At 38.5% G+C, this 26,221-nt stretch overlaps 1 protein-coding gene across 3 annotated transcripts in view; it reads right to left on the bottom strand.

Annotated features, from left to right (window-relative positions):
- Positions 1-20,029, bottom strand: part of TRDMT1 (tRNA aspartic acid methyltransferase 1) — a 70,186-nt gene extending 50,157 nt beyond the window's left edge. For all 3 annotated transcript variants that reach the window (XM_049881909.1, XM_049881911.1, XM_049881913.1), the window contains exons 1-2: positions 19,930-20,029; positions 16,177-16,543 (exon numbers count right to left, since the gene is read on the bottom strand). In XM_049881909.1, the coding sequence (XP_049737866.1) occupies positions 16,177-16,240 (64 nt within the window). In that variant the 5' untranslated portion in view covers positions 16,241-16,543; positions 19,930-20,029. The remainder of the gene's footprint in view (positions 1-16,176; positions 16,544-19,929) is intronic.
- Positions 20,030-26,221: the final 6,192 nt, after the last annotated feature.

The following is a 26,221-nucleotide window of genomic DNA, read 5'->3' as shown; positions in this document are numbered from 1 at the left end:
AGGTGCCTCTGGGTGGGTTTGAACTGTCAACCCTTCAGTTAGTAGTCAAGCACTTAACCATTTGCACTACCCTGGGGCACATGGGGTTGACATAAGTCAGAACTGACTTGACAGTAAATGGTTTAGTTTTTTGTCCTTTTTTTGTATGTAAAAATGCACCCAGTTCAGAAGGAACAAAACTGAGATATATAGAGAAAGAAAACAGGTTCCTGGTCACATGATTTGTGTCCCTTCAAGCCATACCCCAAATTATGCCTACGCTTGGATTCAGTCATTACTGTATTTTTACACAAATAATGCACGTCTTCTGCATTTGTTTGTTAACTGTGCCCTCCACTCCCTGGCAAGGTGTTTTCATAAACGCGCTATGCCAATTTTTTTTTACGTTATTGTAAAAAAAATTAAATAGTATTCTTACGAAAATACCTTTGGGTGGGGGAGGGTGCAATCAGCAAATGAATGTAGAAGGTGCACATTATTTGCATAAAAATACAGTACATTAGTCAGTATTTGCAACTTTTAGGTAAACCAATTTGGGCTAGGGTTTCCGTCACTTGTTACTTGCAAATAACCATTCTAATAGGTATGCAAGTGACACAACCCTTAAATAACATTTGTTTTTTTGAGGAAACATATTTCAAATTCCAACTTGGCAAGCAGAGCAACATGAATGCAAAAGCCCTATGAATGACATATGCCTGAGTAAAAGAGTAAAAAAAAAGTACCTATAACTAATTCACTACACATCTGCAAGATAAAAGCATTTCTCTTGATCAAATAGTCTTCAAGTGTCCTAAACTGAGGTAAAAAGCATAGAAGTCCCCAATTTGGGGGAGCAAGGACTTCATTATAGGGCTTCCCACCTATCTATTCCTATATATGGATACTAAATACAGTGAAATCTGTGAGAGCCAGAACTTGATGGGACTGTCTTGTTTTTCTGAGTCTTCCAAGTTTTTCGCCTTTTACAGGGTGTAGTCTTACCACTTTTCTTTTGCTCGTTTCAGTGGAAAATATTTGAGATTCCTTCTCTGACAGGTTCTACCTTATATAGTTTCTGGCTCTTGCAGGTTTTACTGTACAACAAATATGTAGAAAGCTGTATCTCCAATGTCTTTTAAAGAGCATATAATGTTTTCAGTTGTACACAGTGATGATTAAGGTTATGTGTCAACTGGACTAAGCTATGATTCTCAGTGGCTCAGCAGATACGATGTAGTTACTGACTCTCAATCCTGCATCTGAGCTTTCATCCTTTGACCTCTGGGTCTTACGACGTGAGCCAGCAGCCTACCATCTGACCTGCTGATTTTGGATCTGTCAACCCCTGCAACCACAATGAGTCAGAGGAAGCCTCCAGCATGACGCCTGATCCACAGATTTGGGACTTGCCAGCTTCCACAACTGCCTGAACCATTTCTTTGAAATAAATTTCTCTGTGTGTGTGTGTATATACACACACACACAACACACGTTTCACTGGTTTTGCTCCTCTAGGGAGCCCAGCCTAAAACATACAGTCTTATCAATTCTCACAAATCTCAAGATCTGAAAATAAAAACAGTTAAAATACAAATTTCAATTATAGGCAATTAAAGAAAAACAGTTTAAATGATCAAAAATATATAAAAGGATGCTAAGCCTCACCAATAATGACAGCAATCCACACTGATCAGTTTTACCTATCAGACTGGCAAAGATGTAATAAGATGAACACTATCTAGGGCCAACAGTGTTTAACATGTAGTTTGTAGTATAAATTGATATAACCCTTCTGATGATTAAACCTAGCTATTCCATCTCTGGGAATTATACTAATATGTGGACATGTAAAAATTTAAGTATAAGACTACATACACGTATGAGAATAAAAAAAACTAAATCAAATCCATTGCCGTTAAGTCAAGTTCAACTCACAGCGACCCTACAGAATAGAACTACCCCACAGGGTTTCCAAGGAGCACCTGGTAGATTCGAACTGCTGACCTTTGATTAGCAGCCGAATTCTTGTATAACGAAGGACACGCTAAAAATGATACCCACTGCCGTGGAGTCAATTTTGACTCACAGCTACCCTACAGAACAGAGTAGAACTGCCCGATCGGGCTTCCAAGGAGCAACTGGTGGATTCAAACTACCTTTTGGTTGGCAGGTGAGCTCGTAACCACTGTGCCACCAGGGCCTGACTAAAAATGATAATGCTCTATATTTACCAACATGAAATGATATTGATACTGTTGGGTAAAAAGGCAAGTTACAAAATTATCCTGTTAAGTAACAATCCAAGTTTTGTAAAGTGTATGTGTACGTGTATATTAAAAAAAAAAAAACACACACACACACACACACACAGCAAATGTTAACAGAGGTTATCTCTTAGTGGTGAAATTGGGAGTAATTCTTCTTCCTTTAAACTTTTTTGGATTATTTGTTTTTTTTTTTTTTTTTACAATGAGAATGAACTACTTCTATAATCAGTAAAAAAGGAAACAAACAAAAACTATTTTTATCTTGGAATAAAAGAATTCATTACTTCTCTTGGTTGTGACCCTGAGGTAACAAAAGGAAAGTAACTGTCAAGGCTAGACAAGAAAGGTTTAGATACATTCTCAAAACATGCTGATTGGGCTGTGAGCACATACCCTGTCTCTCCCTCTCTCTCTCTCACACACACACCAGTAAACAGCTGTGACTCACTATATCCCACCAACTCAACAACAGTTAAAACAAATAAAACTCAGGAAGAATTAAATGACATTGCAGTAATCTTTTAGAGATCAACAAGTAACTAGCATATGGGCAAAATTGTAATGAGTTAACCACCTATTGGCATATTTATAAAATACAAAGGATGTAAATCTATTTATTTCATTTTTCCTAATTTAACGCCTTCCTGTTAATGGAAAAATACATGTATTTAAATAGCTAAGAATTGATCAGTACAAACACATGTGCTCCACCAAATGACAGGCTTAAACAGCAAAGACAGAATTTGTTTTACACAAACTTTCTTTGAGAATGTTTATGGGTAGTTCATTACTATAAAATGCTAACAATGTTCATTGCTGACATTTACTAATAATTAAGAAGGGGAAAATCTCTGACATTTTCATGGAAAAGTTGATGAAGAAATGAGAAGTGACATAAGCATTTGTAATTTGTATCTAATTAACTATATTTTTAAAAAACCTTTTGCAAAAATACCATTATGTTGTCATTCATAAAGATCCCCAAGATTAAACCAAAAATATTTTCTCTAAATTTGCCCACCATTCTGAGCCCCTCTTTGCTTTATTAACAGTTAACTCTCCTCAAAAACTTATGCTTCTCATCATTAGTGCCTTTATAAAGTTTCAAACCCTATCCTGAAAAATGCTGTGGGTATAATTTCTGCTATGTTGTTGTTGTTATGTGCTGTTTATTCGATTCCAACTCAAAGCAACCCTATAGCACAGAGTAGAACTGCCCCATACGATTTCCTAGCCTGTAATCTTTCTCTCCTGTGGAGTGGTGGTGGGTTCAAACTGCTGACCTTTCAGTTGGTAGCTGAATGCTTAACCATTGCAGCACCAGGGCTCCTTAGGCACCTCTAAAGGAAGAACTAAGTTTTACAATTTTATACTAGGCCAGAAAATGTGTTACTCATAAGACCTCAGTGGTAAATGCACTTCAGTTGCTTGATTCCTCAAACATTTTCCTCTTCCACATCTCCCAGCTGTGTTTCTCTGCAAATCTTTTTTGATTAAGGCATTAAGCCATAGTATTCAACAAACATTAGCTATTATTATTTTCTTTTTTTTAAGGCTGCCATAGGCACACCCCTACAGAGCTCTTTGATTAAGGGTGTGTGGGGGGTGGGGGTGGAGGTATGTATGTCTATTCACATATCCTGAGGAAGAGAGATTTAGGATATGGATATCTGTCTGTCTGTATTGTCTTGTCTGCCTGTATCTATCCATCTTTTCATCTCGCTCTCTCTCTCTGTGCCGGTATTTGAATTCTAACTCTACCACTTCCAGCTACGTGACTTAGGGAAATTTCTTCACCTCTTTATGCCTCAGTCTTGTCATTTGTAAAACAGGATTTAAAAAGTACCCATGTCACAGGCTTTTCTGAGGATTAAATGAGTTAATAACCCATGAAGTCTGCCATGTTGTAATCACTCAATCAAATCTTGCTATTATTGTAATCGAAAGAGCAAAGATTTTTTTAAATAAGAATATCAAATGCTGGAAAGGACTAGGTGTGACAGGAACTTTCACTGCAGATGTCAACATCAAATGATGATTCAGTATTTCAGAGAATAATTTGGCAGTCTGTATCTAAAACCTTAAGAACCTGGACTTATCAATTCTACATATGGGTACATATCCTAAGATACAGTAGGCTGAATAGCGGACTCCCCATAATGTCCACATCCTAAGCCCTGAACTCTGTGAATATATTACCTTACGTGGCAATGGGGACTTTGCAGATATGAGTTAATTAAGGATCTGGACATGTGGAGATTTTCCTGGATTATCCAACTGGGCCCAATGTCATCACAAGAGGGAGGAAGAAGGGTTAAGTCAGAGAAGAAAATGCAGTGGCAGAGGGAGCAGTCAGAGACAGAGATCTGAAGATGCTATGCTTCTGGCTTTGAAGATGGAGAAAGGGGCCACAAGACAAGGAATGCAGGTGGCCTCTAGAAGGTGGAAAAGACAAGGAAATAGATTCTCCCCTAGAGTCTTCAGGAGGAATACAGCCCTCCTGTCACCTTGATTTTAGAATTTATAACATTCAGAAGTGTAAAATGATAAATTTGTGTTGTTTTAAGCCACTAGGTTTATGGTAATTTGTTACAGCAACAACAGGAACCTAATACATAAGGCAATAAGTAGATGTGTGGAGAAAAGATTTATATACAGGATAAATAATGTTATTGTATTTATAATAGTGAAAAATTATAAACAATCTAAATGTCAAAAAATAGATGATTAGTTTGATCAAGTATGGCATTCCATAAAACAGAATACCACACAACTACTAAAAACCAAGTTTACAAATAATTTAATGACCAGGAGAAATATTTAAGGTATTTTTAGTGAAAAAAAATCTATAATTTATTTTAATTTCCACGGACACATGTAGAATAAAGATTGAAAAGATATAATTTAAACCCTCAACAGTGTTTAGCATTGTGCATGTTTTTTTTTTCTTGTTAATTTTCTCCTCTACGTTGTGTAATATTAGTATTCCCAATAAACTATGATTTCTAGACGAAAAAGGGCATGGCTGTGTTGTTCAGTTATATCCCTATCACACAGCACAGTAACTGACACACAGAAACCATTCAATAGTTGCATGCTCGATGAATAAATATTTTTAATATTTCATTAATTTAAAATAAAAAGAACACACACAATTAATGTCAATATAAGACAACCAGAATATAAATCTATCCTCCTTTTTCCCTATGAGAACATACAAAATTAGATGTTTGGCCATTTTCATTATCCAAAAAAACCAAACCCACTGCCGTCGAGTCGATTCCAACTCATAGCAAACTATATAGGACAGAGTAGAACTGCCCCATAGAGTTTCCAAGGAGCGCCTGGAGGATTTGAACTGCCAACCTCTTGGTTAGCAGCCATAGCACTTAACCACTATCCCACCAGGGTTTCCAAGTTATTAAAGATGCAGCTGAAATACCCAAAAGGTTTCCTACCGTATAATTAAGCTGTTATGCAAACATATTGAAAATAAACTATTTTAATATGTTTATTTAGAAATACTGATTTTTTTTTTCCACTCAAATTTCATGGAACAATTTTATCCTACTTTCTCAGATGCATCTTTCAAATCAAGGTCTTTAACATCAATAGAGCCACTTTTTAAGTTCATCTGATACAGTTTTCAAAAGCACACTAACTTCCCCTCAAAGTTATTGGAAATCTAACATTTTTTTGAGTTCATACATGATGATATCACTGGAAACTTTATGCTAACCACAAATATCCATTAGCTATTTGTAATCCCCACAAAATAACCACCTAATGTATTGCTTGTATTGCTAATTTTCAAAAGGCTTGTTTGCAATGATATCCAACACTAATAATTGTAAAGTCATCCCCCTAAAGATTCTTTCTAAACATTTAAATTTATCGCCAGTTCCTTCAAATGACCTCAGTAAGCACCCAAAAGTAACAGGCCTTCTGAAGAAGCAGAGTGTTTATTCTGGTACTTCATTATCATTAAAACTCAGGGCTTTTAGGATAAAATTTAAACACGGTAAAACTACATATGTAATATCTCTCATGGGATTTGTTAAAGTTTTTTCAGGCTAATATGATGTACCTAAGCAGTACTTGTGTTGCTTTGCTGTTTAAAATAAAGATCCTTCACGAGGATTAAAATATAAGGCCATACCATACCCTCTTTTTGAGGCATAATTTTTTTGGTGAAAATGAATACCTTGTGTTGGAGAATATATGACAAATATGTCTATAAGGATATATGTATACATCTGAGTTTTGTTTTTATTTTTAAAAGTAGGATCACGAGCCCTTTGATTTTACAATCATGGAAGAAATGCTAAGCATGATCTCCTCACAGACACAAAGCCCTGGTTTTAAGAATATTGTCCTTGCCATATATGGAAATGTGAACCCACTGAGACAATTTAGGAAAATGGTAGTTCCCATCTTTTCCCTCAAATCATGGTCACCAACATTCAACAATTCAAAATTAATGGGAAGAAACCTCATTAGATGAAGAGCAAAGGAAAGACAGAAAAATGATCAGGCTTAAGTCAAAATCAACTAAGAGCACCATTAAGTTTAAATATTCCAAGAATATAATTTTAACAATTTGACTCAGCAACAATAACCACAAAAATAGTTTGAGGATACAAAAATAACAGGCCTTCTGAGAAGCAGAGTATTTATTCTGGTACTTTATCATCATTAAAACTCAGGGTTTTTAGGATTAAATTTAAGCATTGCAAAACTACACATTTAAAATCTCTCATTTGATCTGTTAAAGTTCAAAGTACTTCTAACTAGAATTGCTTAGCTACAAATCCTTTGAATTATGGATTCCTTTTGGGCCAAAGTTCACCTATAATTAAGACACACGCCAAAGCCTATGAACTTCATGTATGTGTTGAATGGCTCTGACATTCCTTTCTTACATTAAGCCTCATTCATTGAGTACTAAGAGGTTATTAGGTACACTATTGAGTTGGAACAAAAAAATCACTAATGGACGCCCAACTCCAAGCTGTACTGAAGGCACTGGCGAAAAACAAGGTGCCAGCAATTGATAGAATATTAATTGAGATGTTCTAATAAACAGATGCAGTACTGGAAGTGCTCACTTCTATATGCCAAGAAATTTGGAAGATAGCTACCTGGCCAATCGACTGGAGGAGACCCATGCTTGTGCCCATTCCAAAGAAAGGTGATCCAACCGAATGTGGAAACTATTGAACAATATCATTAATATCACATGCAAGTAAAATTTTGCTGAAGATCATTCAAGAATGGTTGCAGCAGTACATCGACACGGAACTGCCAGAAATTCAAGCTGGATTCAGAAGAGGACGTGGAACAAGAGATATCATTGCTGATGTCAGATGGATCTTGGCTAAAAGCAGAGAATACCTGAAAGATGTTTACCTGTGTTTTATTGACTACGTACAGGCATTTGATTTTGTGGATCATAACAAATTATGGACAACATTGCAAAGAATGAAAATTCCAGCACACTTAATTGTGACCACGCAGAACCTGTACACAGACCAAAAGGCAGAAAAAGGGGATACTGCATGGTTTAAATTAAGAAAGGTGTGTCAGGGTTGTATCTTTTCACCATACTCAATCTATATGCTTTAGCAAATAATTCAAGAAGGTGGACCAGGGCATCAGGGTTGATGGAGGCCTCATTAACAACCTGAAATATGCAGATGACAGAACTTTGCTTACTGAAAGTGAAGAGGACTTGAAGCACTTATTGATGAAGATCAAAGACTATAGCCTTCAGTATGGATTGCCAATCAACATAAAGAAAAAAAAAATTATCACAACTGAACCAACAAGCAACATCATGATCAACAGAGAAAAGACTGAAGTTGTCAAGGATTTCATGTTACTTGAATCCACACTCAATGTCCATGGAAGCAGCAGTCAAGAAATCAAACAATGAGACTGGGGAGAATGACCCCCCAAACATTGTTTTAACTCAGTACTGAAGTCATTCCTGAGGTTTACCGTTCAGCCAAAGACTAGACAGCCCCATAAAACAAAACGAGACTTAATGGGCACACCAGCCCACATGCAAGGATGAAAAGACAGGAGGAGACAGGAAAGGTGGTAACGGGGAACCCAAGGTCGAGAAGGGGAGTGGTTGACACGTTACAAGGTTGGCAACCAATGTCACAAAACAATATGTGTATTGTTTAATGGGAATCTAATTTGCCATTTTAAGGACTAAGGTGCACCTAACCCAAGCCATGATATTTTCAATCGCCTCATATGCATGCTAAAGCTGGACAATGAATAAGGTACACCAAAGAAAAACTGATGCCTCTGAATTATGGTGTTAGAGAAAAATACTGAATATACCATTCGGTGTTTATAATAATTGGGCAAATACATTGTTATGAAATGTTTTTCCATGTAGATGTGATGTCACCTAAAGATATTTTGGGGACATCAGTTCCAAAGAGCTGAAATTTGAACTGGTCAATTCTTTTTCTTTTATATTTGTTTCTAAAACTGTAAAATTTTCCTCTATATGCTTATTTTTCCATGGTTATCCTTACATGACTTGTTGCTAGATTTAAAGTGAAGCGAGGTAAAAACTGGTCTCATTTAAAAATATTTATCCTTTGGTTCTCTGGTATCTACAGAAGTTAGTGGATTGTCTCTTTGTCCAAAATTGAAGTACAAACAGGAAAATTGTTGTTGTTAGGTGCCACTGAGTTGGTTCCGTGTCATAGTGACCCTGTGTACAAAACAACGAAATACTGCCTGGTTCTGTGCCATCCTCACAATCTTTGCTGTGTTTGAGCCCATTGTTGCAGCCACTGTGCCAATCCATTTTGTTAGGGGTCTCTACCTCTAGATACAATATGCTATCCCACTGTTGTAGTGTAATAAGAATGAAAAATTTCTATCAAGGTACTAATATGCCCTTTGGGTTTGAGGAAATCTATGATGTTATTAAAGAAATTAAATACACTTTTTACAACTATTAACAGTTACAAACCTTATCTAGAAATCAGTCAAAATTTAAGTTCAATATTATTTCCATTATGCTTCCTCTTACTATTATTTAAGACATAGATCCAAGTAAGTTAGTGGATTTAACCAGAAAAATGGCAACATAGCATGGTTAGGAGCTCAGATAGACAGATCTAAGGTTAGAATCCTAGTTCTCGATAGCTTACTTAGAAGAGGGCCTGACATGTAAAAGAAAAAAAAAAAACTTTTTTTTTTTTTTAAAAAAGTCCTTAACAAATGGTGCATTTAGCTGCCACTGTTTCTACCCTTCATTATTATTAAAAAAAAAAAAACACATGGAAAAGAGCAATGCATTTTATTACAGAAGATTTAAGACTCTGGTACCTCAAAAAAATGTACATTAAAAGACAAACAAATGTGGGAGAAAAAATCTGCATCAAATATGATTGAGAGTCAATATCCTTAATATGTAGACCTCATACCAAAAGATGAGAAAGTAGGGAGGTGGGGAGGCAGCATGAATCAATGAGTCTGCCAGAGTCTGAAGAGGTCATATATGAACTATTATATTGTCTTAGCTTCCTAGTACTCTTATAACAGAAATACCACAAGTAGGTGGTTTTAAAGAGTGGAAATTTAATTCCTCACAATTTAGGAGCCTAGAAGCCCAAATTCAGGGCACTGGCTCAAGGGGAAGGCTCTTTTGGTTTGCTCTGGGCTAAATTCCTTGTCTTCCTTCTCTAGTGTTCTTCTTGGTGTTCCTTGGAGATCACGTGGCATCTACTGTTCACCACCTATGCTTGCTTCTGTGCCTAATCTGCATTTTGTGCTTCAAAAATGACTAGGTTTAAGATACGCCCTACACTGATAAATCTGGATAATAGTCATATTAACTGGTCTTCCTTGTAGGCGTATAAATATTATCCTATTACTAACAGCGCTGTACTTCAGGATAGATCTTCAAATGTTCTTTTTGATGATGAATGCAACACCATTCCCCTTCAAGTTGTCATTCCCAGCATAGTAGACCATATGATTGTCTGATTCAAAATAGCCAACACCAGTCCATTTCAGCTCACTAATGCCTAGGATATCGATGTTTATGCGTTCCATTTCATTTCTGACGATTTCCAATTTTCCTAGATTCATACTTCGTACATTCCAGGTTCTGATTATCAATGGATGTTTGCAGCTGTTTCTTCTCATTTTGAGTCATGCCACATCAGCAAATGAAGACCCCAAAAGCTTTACTCCATCCACATCATCAAGGTCGACTCTACTTTGAGGAGGCAGCTCTTCCCCAGTCGTCTTTTGAGTGCCTTCCAACCTGGGGGGCTCATCTTCCAGCACTATATCAGACAATGTTCCACTGCTATTCATAAGGTTTTCACTGGCTAATGCTTTTCAGAAGTAGACTGCCGGGTCCTTCTTCCTAGTCTGTCTTAGTCTGGAAGCTCAGCTGAAACCTGCCCTCCATGGGTGACCCTGCTGGTATCTGAATACCAGTGGCATAGCTTCCAGCATCACAGCAACACACAAGCCCCCACAGTACGACAAACTGAGGTCCACAGGCATGTGCCGAGCAAATAATCTGAGAAGCAGGGCTATATGAAGAAGAACAGGGTATCAGGATTGGAGGAAGACTCATTAACAGCCTGCATTATGCAGATGACACAACCTTGCTTGCTGAAAATGAAAAGGACTTGAAGCACCTACTAATGAAGATCAAAGACCACAGCCTTCAGGATGGATTGCACCTCAACATAAAGAAAACAAAAATCCTCCCAACTGGACCAGTGCGCAACATCATGATAAATGGAGAAAAGACTGAAGTTGTCAAGGATTTCGTTTTACTTGGTTCCGCAATCAACAGCCACAGAAGCAGCAAACAAGAAATCAAAAGACGCATTGCATTGGGCAAATCTGCTGCAAAGGACCTCTTTAAAGTGTTGAAGAGCAAAGATGTCACCTTGAAGACTAAGGTGCACCTGACACAAGCCATGGTATTTTCAATCACATCATATGCATGTGAAAGCTGAACAATGAATAAGGAAGACCGAAGAAGAGGTGATGCCTTTGAATTGCGGTGTTGGCAAAGAATATTGAACATACCATGGACTCCCAAAAAGATGAAGAAATCTGTCTTAGAAGAAGCACAACCAGAATGCTCTTAGAAGCAAGGATGGCAAGACTGTATTTTACATACTTTGGACATGTTGTCAGGAGGGATCAGTCCCTGGAGAAGAACATCATGCTTGGCAGAGTACAGGGTCAGTGGAAAAGAGGAAGACCCTCAACGAGGTGGACTGACACAGTGGCTACAACAATGAGCTCAAGCATAACAACAATTGTAAGGACGGTGCAAGACTGGGCAGTGTTTCGTTCTGTTGTGCATAGGGTCGCTATAAGTCGGAATCGACTCCACGGCACCTAACAACAACAACTACACTGATAATCCCATTAACGTGACAAAGAAAACCCTAATCCCAAGTGAGGTTATATCCACAGGTAAGAAGGTTAGGATTTACAACAAATATTTTGGGGGGACACAATTCTATCCATAAACCCATTGCCGTCAATTCGATTCTGACACATTGCAACCCTATAGGACAAAGTAGAACTGCCCCATAAAGTTTCTAAGGAGCACCTGGTGGATTGGAACTGCCAACCTTTTGGTTAGCAGCTGTTGCTCTTAACCACTACAGCATCATGGTTTCTAATTCTATCTATAGCAGACATGAAAGATGAAAAGAAACCTGGGTAGGAAAATCTGGGGTTAGAGCAATCTAAGTGGAGACAACAGCAACTGCAAAGGCCAGAAAGTAGAAGGAACTTGGAGGATTTGGGGAACAGAAAGGAAGAAGACCACTCAGCCTGGAAAACAGAAACAGGGGGAGAGTGGCAGATGAGGCTGAAGAGGCAGGCAGAAGCCAGACCTCACCGGCCTGGTAAGAAGACAGGACAGTGATTCTAACCTCAAAGGGAAGCCATTGAAGAAGGGAACTGACATGACCTGGTTTACTTTGCAAAAGATCATTCTGCTTGCTGTATGGAGAATGCAGGGAGTAGAAAGGTAGGATGGAAGCAAGAAGGGCAGTTGGCAGGCCACTCTAAGTTTAAGCAAGAGATGGTAGTAGCTTGCGTTCACGACAGTAGCCGTGGTAATAGAAAAATGTGTGCAAATTCAGGCTGCATTGGCTAATGAAAATAGGAGAAAATATTTAAGTATTTTATTAACCCTCATAAAAGCAAATTATAACTATACAATTTCCTTTATCAAATTAGCAAAGGTTAAAAACGGATGATACACAATCCTGATGAATGTCTAGTTGAGGTAGGCACTCAAAACAACAATTTGAAATGCAATTTGTAATTATCTATCAAAAAATCAAAACCAAACCCCAATCTGTTGCCATCAAGTCGATTCTTACTCATAAGGACCCTATAGGACAGAGTAAAACTGCCACATGGGTTTCCAAGGCACAGCTTGGATTTGAACTGTGGATTTTTTGATTAGCAGCCTGAGCTCTTAACCACTGTACCACCAGGGCTCCATCTATCAAAAAGCCTTTAAAAATTCTCATAACTTTGACTTAGTAACCAACATATAAAGTAGGTCTTTTATTGCTGAATGAATTAATTCAACTTTTAGGAAACACTCCTAAGGGGAAGATCAGGATTTATGCTCATGCATATCTATCTTTGCAAAAAATTGAGACACAATCTAATTGTTTAGCATTTAGGAAACAGGTAAATCATAGCTTATGATAAAGTATTAAAAAACAAAAACAAAAAAAACAACTACCAGTGAGTCGATTCTGACTCATAGTGACCCCATAGGGTTTTCCAAGGCTGTAAATCTTTATGGAAGCAGACTGACACATCTTTGTCAGTCTTGGAGCCCCTGGTGGTTTCGAACCACTGACCATTTGATTGGCAGTTCATTGCTTTACCCACTGATAAAGTATTAAGCAACCTTTAAAATCATGTTCAATAAGGGGCTCCAAGATATGGAAAAAAAGGTGATGTTCCACAACCTTACAAAATTAACTAGGAGAACAAAAAGTACTGGACTTTGTTGCTGTTTGTTTTTAATATGAAAAATGAACACAGAGAACCAGCAAATAATTGGTAAGTAGTAAAAATTTAATAATCATTAACCTATTCTAGAGTCAAAATTCAATATATAGGCTCAGAAAACTAATAGACTGAACACAGTAAATGCTGCCTGTACCTTACAGTATTAGTCCTGTTACCCTTTGTACTAAAAAAGGAACTAGTGAAGTTCCAGAAATATTTTGTGGTTGTCTTAGTAACGTAAGAATAAACAAATAAACATGCACATTCAAAATCTATTGGTCACTTTATATCTCCAGTGCCTAGCATAGTTCTTGGCACAGAATAGGAGCTCAGAAGCTCAATAAATATTTTTCTATGATTTTCATCAAAAAGAACTTTTCAGTTCCAATTTAGCACCAAAGAAATTAAAAACCTCAAAATGGAAGAGGTAGATAAAAAGAAAAGTAAAAATAATAATCTATAGTATTTTGTTCTGTTGTTATTTCTGAGGATTTCAATAGAACAAAGTATTATAGGTTATAATACAACACACCACCACACATGAGGTTGCCATGAGCTGGAAGTGACTGAAGGAAACGGGTTTTTGCCACATGCTGTTGTGGATCGTACTGTGTCCCCAAAAAAATATGTTTTGTAAATCCTAACCCCTACTCCATTTGGGAATAGTGTTTTCTCTGTTACATTAATGAGACCATTCAGTGTAGGGTGTGTTTTAAGACAATTACTTCTGAGGCAAAAAAGATTAGGCATTGTTATGGATTCAACTGTGTGCCCCCAAAATTTTGTCAACTTGGTTAGGCCATGATTCCCAGAATTGTGTGATTATCTGCCATTTTGTCATCTGATTTGATTTCCCTATGTGTTGTAAATCTTACCTCTATGATGCTGATGAGATGGGATGAGGGGCAGTTATATTAATGAGGCAGGACTCCATCTACAAGATTAGGTTGTGTCTTAAGCCAATCTCTTTTGAGATATAAAAGAGAGAAGTGAGCACAGAGATGTGGGGACCTCATACCACCAAGAAACAGGAGCCAGGAGAATACCACGTCCTTTGGACCTGGGGTCCCCGCGCTGAGAAGGTCCTCCACAGGGGAAGATTAAGGACAAAGACCCATCCCCAGAGCAGACAGAGAAAGCCTTCCCCTGGAGCTGGCACCCTGAATTTGGACTTCTAGTCTACTAGGCTGTGCAAGAATAAACTTCTGTTTGTCAAAGCCATCTACTTACGGTATTTGTTACAGCAGCACTAGATGACTAAGGTACAGAGAAACAAGGAAGCACAAATGGGAAAAGACTGAAGTCATGTGGAGTTCACCAGGGGCCCTGGTGGTGCAATCGTTAAGCATTTGTCTGCTAAAATGTCCACCAGCCACTCCTTGAAAACTTTATGGGGCAGTTGTACTCTGCCCTATAGGATCGTTCAGAGTCAAAATGGACGCCACCACAATGGGTACTTTTTTTTTTTTTGGAGTTCACCAAGGAATTTAGGAAAAGAAGCTGAAAAAGACAAGGAGAGCCTTACCATAGCACAGAGAGAGAGCCTTTCCTTAAAAGCAGGTGCCCTATATTCCAACTTCTAGCCTCCTAAAATGTGAAAACAAATCTATCTTGGAAGAAGTACAGCCAGAATGCTTCTTAGAAGCAAAGATGCTGAGACTACATCTCACATACTTTGGACATGTTATCAGGCAGGATCAGTCCCTGGAGAAGGACATCATGCTTGGTAGTGCCTCGGTGAGAAAGGGGAAAACCCCCAATGAGATGGATTGACACAGTGGCTGCAACAATGGGCTCAAGCATAACAACGACTGTGAGGATGATGCAGGACCGGGTAGTGTTTTCTTTCTGCTGGGTGGCTATGAGTCCGAACCGACTCAAGGACACCTAACAACAACAACAAAGTGTGAAAAAATAAATTTCTATTCTTTAAAGCCACCTATTTGTAATTTTTTTTTTTTTTTTTTTTTATTTGTAGTACTGTTGGCATGGTGGTTAAGAACTGCGGCTGCTAACCGAAAGATTGGCGGTTCACACCCACCAGCTGCTCCCTGGAAACTCTATGGGGCAGTTCTACTCTACTCTATAGGGTCGCTAAGAGTCGGAATGGACTCCACCACAGTGAGTTTGGTTTTTGGTTTATCTGTAGCGCTTCCCTTACAGCAGCAGTAGATAACCAAGACACACGTTAATCTTTGTAATAATCTTTCTCTGCAATTATCACTTCTTACTTTTTAAAATTAGGAACAGGTTCAGAAATGTTAAGGAACAAGGTCATTCTGCAACCAAGAGGCAGAATCAAATTTAAAAACTCAGTTCTTCTGGTGCCTAAACAGAAGGCACGGTGTTTATTTTCAAGAGTCAGAATTAACTAGGATTTTCCTCTATGCTTCCCCTTGAACTGTAGTTATTCCTCTGAAAATCCCTTACCCAGGCCGGCCCAACTGCCGCCCTCCCCTCCAGGGCTTCCTCGAGGGCAGGGGTCCACGTCTGCAAGCCTCTGGGTGACTGCGGGGGCATCTAGAACTTGGGTTTGGAATTAGGAGGGGACTCGCCCCTCCCCTGACTATCCCGGTGCATTTTCGGTGGGCTTTACACCCTACACCCCGGAGGACCGGTTCTCACAAACTAACCCCCGGCCCTTCCAACCAGGCTCGGGACTCCGGGAGGGAGGTCGCCGCCGCCAAGCACTGGCGCGGACGCGGCCTCGGCCTGGTTTCCAGGACAACCGAGACCTCCCGCCCCCGCTCTGTCTCCGCCCCCAGCGACTCCCCGCTCCGCCCCACCCTGGCGCCCGAGGTCTGACGACCGCCGAGGAACCAAAAAACAAACGAACAAAAAAAACCCTAGAGGCGCCGTTGTCCCCTCCTACCTCTCAGAGCCTGGTGCATGCCGCCTATGCCGCTGTAGAGCTCCAGGACCCGCAGGGGCTCCATTCCCACGCTCCCGCCGCCGCCACCACCTCGGAGCTAGGCCTGCCGGTCCCTTTGCTCTTCCTCCCTCCCCGTTGCGCTGCTCTGTCCGCTTCTGGTTCCGCGGCTTTTCAGTTCCCGCATCTCCCGCAGTTCTCTGCTCTGATCATCACAGGGCAGTGCGGCCCTGGGCGCTGAGAGAGGTCAGGAGAGGGACAGAGAGCAGGAAACAGTCATTTTTCTGCCGCTTGGGCCTCTCAAATGAATAGCAGACACTCCATGGCCTGATTTATGCTCCATCTTTCTTCTTTAGTGTATTCGAGGGACCTTGGGTGGAAAAGAAATACGGAACTCAATAGAGGAGTGAAATCTGCCTTCCCCTCAAAGTGAGAGCACTGACTAGAATCCATAAAACTTAATTTTCAGGCATGTTCCTTTGCGTCCATTGGGAGCCGGAAGTGTTCACACGTTCCCTCTACTAGCCTTGAGCGCTTACCACGTGCGTGGTAATGTGCCTCGATGGAGTTACAGCGATAAATCAGACCAGCTTTTTACCTAGAGGTCACAGCTTCCAATACGGAAACAAGACGCAAGCAGCAGAGCCCTTAGACATGCTACCAGTAATTGTTAGTGGGGTTAATTATATTTAGGATTGAGAAATACGTTTTCAACTTAGGATATGCTGCTATTATATTGTGGAACTATTTATGGGCCTCAAAGCTCTAAGACCTTGATTCTCCAAAATGGTCCCAGTGACCCAATTGTTAGCGGCCAGATTATAAACTAAGATAAGGTGGCCGTGAGGAGGAGAGGAGGTGTTCTCATTGTAAAGAGTGTCCTTGTATTGTTCCCATTATTGCCACAAAAATTCCCATTACTTTTGTTAGGAGGAATTTGGGGATACCACTTGTAATAACAAGTTAATTCCGAAAAACTGTATGTCTGCTAAAGTAATACTGTTAACAAAAATATAACTACGGAACTGTATCAAAGTTTAGAGAATTGACTAATCCATTTCAAAGTGTTCTATGAAATTATAAATTTAAATGTGTATTGGCCTTTAAAAATATATATATATATTTATACATATTTGTCACTCACTTCAGGTAAAAACAAGGTTGTACGGTAGAAAGGTATTAAAGAACTGAGTTTTAGCTCTGCGGTTGCCAATAACTGCTTGTGTGACTTTACACTGAGCCTGGTTTCCTCAATAGTAAAAGTGGAAGAAAGAAGAGGAAATTCATTTACATGAGTCTGTGGCTGAATTAGTATTTGAAAAGGTGAATCTTCATTTGCCTACATGTTAATTATCTGCTCAAATTGAAATATCCAGAAAGGAGGCAGTTTTTATCTGCATTAAGCAAATACACTCTTAAACCAACTCAATTTATAGAAATCATATACACACTAATATATATATATGATGTTGCCAAAAGGGAAGAAAATGCTAGGCATTTCTTGAGCTGAAAGAACTGAAGAAAAAATTCAAGCCTCGAGTTGCAATACCGAAGGATTCTACACGGAAAAAAGTGAGACTATATGAAGAATGGAGCATCAGGATTGGAGGAAGACTCATTAACAACCTCCATTATGCAGATGACACAGCCTTGCCTTGCTTGCTGAAAGTGAAGGGGACTTGAAGCACTTACTGATGAAGATCAAAAACCACAGCCTTCCATGTGGATTACACCTCAACATAAAGAAACAAAAATCCTCACAACTAGACCAGTAAGCAACATCAGGATAAACGAAGAAAAGATTGAGGTTGTCAAGGATTTCATTTTCCTTGGATCTACAATCAACACCTATGAAAGCAGCAGTCAAGAAATCAAAAGGTACATTGCATTGGGCATATCGGCTGCAAAAGACCTCTTTAAAGTGTTGAAAAGCAAAGATGTCACCTTGAAGACTAAGTTGATTGCGCCTGATCCACGCCATGATGTTTCAATTGCCTCTTATGCATGCAAAAGCTGGACAATGAATAAGGAAGATCAAAGAATTGATGCCTTTGAATTGTGGTGTTAGCAAAGAATATTATATATACTGTGGACTACCAGAGGAACTAACAAACCTGTCTTGGAAGAGGTACAGCCAGAATGCTCCTTAGAAGCGAGGATGATGAGACAACAACTCACGTACTTTGGACATGTTATCAGGAGGGATCAGTCCCTAGAGAAGGACATCATGCATGGTAAAGTAGAGGGTCAGCAAAAAAGAGGAAGACCCTCAAGGAGATGGATTGACACAGTGGCTGCAACAGTGGGTTGTGAGGATGGTACAGGACCAGGCAGTGTGTCATTTTGTTGTACATAGGGTCACTATGAGTTGGAACTGACTCGAGGGCACCTAACAACAACAACAACAACATCATATATATAAAATGCATGAAACAATGTTTTCTAATATAATATTTATTTCTAATATTTATTAGATTAGTAATAATTATTAATAATATAATATTAGTACCACAAATAAATATCAGTACACATACTTTGGACATGTTATCGGGAGGGACCAGTCCTTTGAAAAGGAAATCATGCGTGGTAAGGTAGAGGGTAAGTGAAAAAGAGGAAGGCCCTCAAGGGGACAGATTGACACAGTAACAGCAATAATGGGCTCCAACATAGCAATAGTTGTAAGGATGAAACAGGACCAGGCAGTGTTTCATTCTGTTATATGTAGGGTCACTATAGGTCAGAACTGACTCAACGGCACCTAAGCACAACAAAACCTATAAAGGGAGCTACATTGTCTCAGTGATTTACCTGCAGTCAACAGCAAATATAAAATAAATTGAGAATCTGCTCCATGTTCATACCAAAAATCAAAATAAGTATGGCTAACGATCTTACCCTACAGAGGAGAAATAGGACTTACACATGGAAGAATTAGTGAAAAAGACCAGCCTCCTGAGAGGTAGGAGATATGACCCCATCTCTACCCAGGCTGATTAAAAATGTTTCACTATGATAACTAAGGGTCATCATAACGTAGCCCCAAACTTTTCTTTCTTAACTTGAATTTCTCCACTTCTTGAACCCTGTACAAATTAGATGGCTAAGCATTCCCAGAGCATACTTTCACTTCTCTTTTTCCCTGCTTTTGCTCCTTGTTTATGTTCTTTACATAAATAAATAAATAAATAAATCCAAACCTGTTGCCATTCAGTTGATTCACACTCATTATGACTCATTGCCCCATAGGGTTTCCAAAGACCAGCTGGTGGATTCGAACTACTGTCTTGTGGTTAGCAGCCAAGCTCTTAACCACTGTACCACCAGGGATATCCTGCCTCAAAATCCTAGCCTTCTTAAGACCTATACTTCAAGTGCAATCTTCCTTCTAGAAGTCCAAGCTTGAGATCCTGGCTCATTTCAGTTAATGCATCAATCCTTCCTCTCTTCTGAAATACAGATCTCACCTGTTTCTAGCCTCACATAGGTTATTTCTAGCCCAGTTTTCACCTCATACATGCCGTATCTTCTCTTTATGTAGTATTTCCTCTCTAAAGCTTATCATATATAGTAATCAATTCAAGAATAAAACTCTCCATATTCATAATTTATCACCATCTCCATGGAAGCACCCTAAGAGTATGCACTCTCTTCCGATCATTGGCATGAGTTGTGGGGCAGGGGAGTAAGGGAGGTAAGGGGCAATAGGAAGTAGTTGAGGAGGGGGTAGGATGAGCAGATAAAGAAAAAAATACATACTGATTACTCTTTCCCAAAGAGAATCGTACACGTTCTCATAGGAGAGGAAACTCTGTAATTCCATTGTTTCCCATTGCTGTCCTCAGTGATGGCCAATGGTGCTTCATTCTAATCAAAGAAACTCAACACACTCTTTGAACACACAAACAAATATCAAAGCTTAGAATTTCATATGTTCCATTTATTTTCTTTCAAAGCAGAAATACACATTTATTTTAAAAAACACCAAAATGCTAGTTAATTACCTGGAAAGTAAAGGCACATATGAAGCATATCAAATAATTAAGGAGCACATTAAACTAGGAAGGGGTGTATTAAGATTATAATAGCACACTCCCAAATATTTAAGAACTCACTGTTTAAATTTGGAATATAATGATATTTGATTCTTCCTCTTCTACCGGTCATGCCACTGACCATGAATATCTAAAAAAATTAAAGTCTGCCAAATGCTTTCTGTAATCGTCTTTGAATTTCCATGATCCAGGCCATTCTTTATGCCCCAGCGAAACGTGGAGAGGATTCCTACACAGGCTCGCCCCTGCTCAGACCAATCTGAGTAGTGGCTAAATTGCTTACTGGCTTTACACATAAAAAGAATGGGCTTTATGAGGTGCACAAAAAAATTAAAAAAAAAAAAATAGTAGTCATATGGGAATAAATTGATAATAAATTTCTTCAAGAAAGGAAATTCAAAAGAAATTTGAATGGGAAAGGCCCCGGAGAGCTCATCTATTATGAAAAAAAAAAAAAAAAAAATTATGAGCTCCCACTTATTCAAGAATGCTTTCTAGCACATTCCTGATCCACCAGCATTAGGCTCGGCTTGCATGTCGTTAACCAGGGCCACAACTTCACAGAGTGAGATGTGTCTGGTGCTGAAGAGCTTTAATAGTTAAAACTAAACTTTATAGTGACCTAAAATCCAGTTTCTTTCATTTCTACCTTTAGTATTGCCCTCTGGGCTGAGGTTGAAAAACTCTCCCTCTTCAATAATGAATTGTATTTTGGGTAAGGCTGTAGGCTCCAGAGCCAGAGTGTAGCTAGGGGTCACAAGTCTGCTGCTTCCTAGCTCTGTGGCTTTTGGAAAGTTACTTAACCTCTCTGAGCCTAAGTCTGCCTCTAAAATGTGCAAATAGTACATACAGTTGCTATGAGGGTCAAATGTGATAACCTATGTAAAGCACTTAACCCAGCACCTCCACCCAGAGCCGTTGAGTCGATTCCGACTCATAGCGACCCTAAAGGACAGAGCAGACCTGCCCCATAGAGTTTCCAAGGAATGCCTGGCAGATTCAAACTGCCAACCCTTTGGTTAGCAGCCGTAGCACTTAGCCCTATATAAATGTTTAGTAAATATCTACATAATGACATTCTCTAAGTGACGCATGCTCTGTTTCTTCAAGTGTTTCATGCAGCATGATTCTGACCCACTGAACTGATCACAACACTGCTCTAGAGTGAAGGTCTCATAAAGTTATAACCTTTATGGATTAAAAAAAAAAAAATTTTTTTTAATGGATAGTCCATAATAAATAAACAGTGTTGAAGTTTGCAGTAATTGTTGATTTATTGCATACTAACATTGATTTAAAATGAGTGCACCAAACATTGATTTAAAATGAGTGCACCAAAAATATGGAGTAAAATAAGCTCCAAGAAAGCAGGCCTTGTGGCTAAATATCCCTCCTCTTTCTCTACTGTCTGGAGCCCTGGTGGCCCAGTGGTTAAGTATTTGCCTGCTAACCAAAAGGTTAGTAGTTCAAATCTACCAGTTGCTTCTTGGAAACCCTACGGGGCAGGTCTGCTCTGTCCTATAGATCACTATGAGTCAACTATGAGTTGGAATCAACTCAATGGCAACAGGTTTTTAGGTTTTCTCTACCATTCAGACAACTTCTTTGTAGAATGTCACAAATGAAAAGAAACAGGAAATGGCAAATGTTTTCTATCACTGATAAAACTTTCAAAAGAAAAAAAAGATGGACAACAAGTAACTGTTAAGGAATGATGGTATCTTTTAGGAATAGTACTTTCCTGTTGTAAAATATATTCTCTTGATTGTGAATGATGTTATCTTACACTTACCAGGAGTAGAAAAAACATTTTTACAAAAATTGGACTTTTAGCAGAAATTTAGTTACAGGCTTTGTATTGAAAAACATGGAAACCACGCAGCTTCCCTTAGAGTTTGCCACTTCAAAGTACTCAGCTACAGATTTAACACTGGTTTTGTTCTTGAGGTAATATTTGAAATTTCTAATTTAAAAATGTTTTGCAGTAAATGTTAACTAAAATGTGTTATTTCAGTAAAGATGGTGGGAGTCTCTATAAAATTGTTTTCATGAGCTTGTGGAAAGTTATAGCTAGAAGGAACTTTAAGAAGTATTTAGTCCAGTATTTTTAAAACTTTACTCAAACCTTTTGTTCAAACAAAATCTCATCTAGAATCAACACGCATGCACACACATGCATGTACACACACACAGAGAGAGAGAGAGAGACATAAAGCTGTTATAGGCAACCCAAAATGTGGCCAGATCACCCGCCCCACCTTCATTTACTCACCTGGCTACCTCTAAGTGACCCCATGGGGCATGGTTTGAAAACCACTGATTTCATCTAACCTCGCCAGTTTTAGAAATGAAGACTTTGAAATCCAGAAGGTTAGGATCTTGCCTTAGTCTCACAGCTAGGAAGAGAATGGGAATTTCAACACAGCTTCCCTTTAGAGGTCTGGCTATACCATATCTTGGTACAAGAGATATTAATAGGCTCAGTTGTCCCAGCCTTATTTTTTTGTGTGTGAGGCAAGAGCCAGGGGTCCACATCAAGCAGCCCTAGAGCCAGAATCGGTTACAAAGAGAACACATCAACCTGGGAATGAAGGAAGCTTTTGAGATCTATGACGCTAACCTGAACCAATACGACAATGCATATGATAAAGGCCAGAAAAAAAAAGATTAACATTGCTTCACAAAAAAGAACAGTCTCAAAACTAATTATTAATACTTATAATAGATTTGGAAACCCTGGTGGTGTAGTGGTTAAGTGCTACAGCTGCGAACCAAAGAGTCAGCAGTTCAAATCCACCAGGCGCTCCTTGGAAACTCTACAGGGCAGTTCTACTCTGTCCTATAGGGTCACTATGAGTCGGAAGCGACTCGACGGCACTGGGTTTTTGGGTATAATAGATTTTTTGACCATTCTGTCTTGCAAAGACAGCTTAATGCTGTTCACGAATGGTCTTTAAGAATCAAACAGGTTAATATGAATCCTGCCTCTGATACAATTTCCTCATCTATATACAAACCAAAAAAACAAATCCACTGCCATTGAGTCGATTCCAACTCAGTGACCCTATAGGACGTAACAGGGGTAATATTTGGTAACTAGGCAAATGCCTATATTCAATTATTAATTGAGATTATGAGATTATACATATATATATTCTCAGTAACATGTCTACAACAATAAATACTAGTTTTCTTCCAATTTCTGAACAACTTCATGACAAGATATAACTCATTCTTTTCTAGCATTACATAGAACTATTTTCCTAGTATGTTTCCAAAAAGAGTATTTCCAAGAGATTAAATTGCATATTATCTAGCAAGATGTCTTATTGTTTTCTTTTATGGTCCTTCTTTTCAGCTGGGAAGGAAGACTCATGTTGAGAAGAGTGCAGGTTGACATTTAGTGCTGTCCAAAGCTGGTATTGGAAACCCCGGTGGCGTAGTGGTTAAGTGCTATGGCTGCTAACCAAAAGGTCAGCGGCTAAAATCCACCAGATGCTCCTTGGAAACTCTATGGGGCAGTTCTACTCTGTCCTATAGGGTCACCATGAGTTGGAATTGACTCAACGGCAACAGGTTTGGTTTTGGTTTTAGAGCTGGTATTACTTTGGTCCTTTTCACCTGAGCACTCAGAACTGCTCCCAGGCAACCAAGTCGCACAAAGCCAGACCAAGCAATACCAGAAAACAGAAACCACGTACACACAATAAAAGCCCTTACTGCTCTAAAATAGCCTCTAATTTTTTTAATTGCTATAGTTGTTAGTACCAATTGAAACTAAAATCTAGGGGAAAATCATATACAAAGATTTTTAATTTTACCCTTGCTAGTAGTATCACTTAGAATCGTTCTCGTATGATCCAATAGTGATAAAAATGAATCAAAATGTAATTAACAGTAATACTACCATTAGTATCTGTTCACTCCAGAAGAAAAAATAAACTTTGCATTTATTAAAAATTTTGATTTTACAAGAAAAAACAATTGTACGTTATCAACTTTCAAAGTCATTTATGTGAACATGATACATACAAACACGACATATCCTCCAAACTTTCTACTTATACTTGGAATGCACCAGAGGGCATTAATCCTTATCTTATACAGTTAACCTTATTCCTGCAGTTCAAGACCACGAGTGCTTCATTTCCATCTAAGGTAATTACTTCGAAGTTAAAATATAACACAAATCCCAAAGGGGCTTGTACTATGTTTAGTCATTCAGAGAATACCGAGTGACTAAAATAGACTATATTCAATAGTTGGCAAAATTATGTTTTGATAATAAACCCAAAACCAAACCAAACCTGTTGCCGTTGAGTCGATTCCAACTCATAGTGACCCTATAGGACAGAGTACACAGAATAGGTTTCCAAGGAGCACCTGGTGGATTTGAACTGCCAAACTTTTGGTTAGCAGTCACAGTTCTTAAACACCATGCCACGAGGGTTTCTAAGTTTTAATAATAGGACAATGGGAACCGTAGTGGCATACGGATTAAGAGCTAAGGCTGCTAGCCAAAAGGTCAGCAGTTCGAATCCAGCTGCCACTCCTTGGAAACCCTATGGGGCAGTTCCACTCTGTCCTATAGGGTCGCTATGAGTTGCATTCGACTCCATGGCAACGGGCTTCGTTTTTAATAGGATAATATCAATAACAAATGATAATACAGACCTATCAATTTCAAAAAACTTTATGTTTAAAATGGTTATTAGAAAATCATTTTAGACCTGCCAGCTTTTTTTTTAATATTCAATTTTTTTTTTTTTTTACAAAGAATAAAAAAGGAGAAAACTTCCCGTGATTTTCTCAACATCACATAAACCAGTATTTTTCAGGTTAACAGGTTTATTTAGAGATGACAGAATCACACTTCTAAAAGATGAGAAATTAAAAGAAAGCACAAGCTTAAAAAAAAAGAATAAAGCCTGGAAGGTATCACATAATACACAAAAGAAGGGAGTTGATACATATCTTAAAGAAAAAAATCATTCTGGTTAGGAAAGAATGTCAGGCATCTGCATGTCCTTTACTCCTTTCATTTCAGGACTAAATCCCAGAATAAAATGGAAAAAGAACGCAACACAGACCATTATTTACATATCCCTGTAGGGTTCAGTTTTAAAATCCAAAAACTTAAGGTTTCAATTTCATCATTATAATTTGGAAAATAAAATTCTGATTATCACTAAAAGTAAGACAAGACTAAACCAAAAACCAAACCCATTGTCATCAAGTCAGTTCTGACTCATAGCAACCCTACAGGACAGAGTAGAACTGCCCCACAGGGTTTCCAAGAAGCACCTGGTGGATTCGAACTGCCAACCTTTTGGTTAGCAGCTGTAGCTCTCAACCACTAGGCCACCTGGGTTTCCTAGTAGACTAATGTTAGAAATGTCAGAGAATTGAAAGTCCAATCCAACTGTAAGAGCCTCTCTTCTGACCATTTTTTCTCTCTACTACTAATAAAATGTTTATGGCCATTACAAACAACTTGGAAAATAAAGGCACATATAAAATAATCAAATTAAAAAACCACAAGACGTGACCACAGCTAACATTTTTATATTTTTCCCTCTAGTCTTTGCCCTAATTACATTTTACCAAAATCACATCTTATTGTGTATATATTTTAGACTCTTGATTTTTTTCACCTAACATCATCTTATCATTATGTGTTCTGCATTTTATTAAATATGTGAAAGAATATATATATATTTACTGCTATCTTTAACTTTTTTAGATATAATAATTCTAATTTTGAGGCATAAAACACATCATAAAAATATGTAAAATAAAAAGATACATTCATGGCTAGTGGGTTTGAACAACTGACCTTTAGTTAGCAGCCGAGTGCTTAACCACTGGACCACCAGCGCTCCCAGAAAAAACACAGAGAGCCCCAGTTTCCATCAACTGTGACTGAGAATTCTCACCTGTTTTTTTTTAACTAAGAATGACTGCTGTCAATTTTAGCCTTTGTCAATCTTACAGGC

Source organism: Elephas maximus, chromosome 4 (assembly GCF_024166365.1).
Source record: "Elephas maximus indicus isolate mEleMax1 chromosome 4, mEleMax1 primary haplotype, whole genome shotgun sequence".
Classification (NCBI taxonomy): domain Eukaryota; kingdom Metazoa; phylum Chordata; class Mammalia; order Proboscidea; family Elephantidae; genus Elephas; species Elephas maximus.
This window is presented reverse-complemented; position numbering and strand designations above follow the sequence as displayed.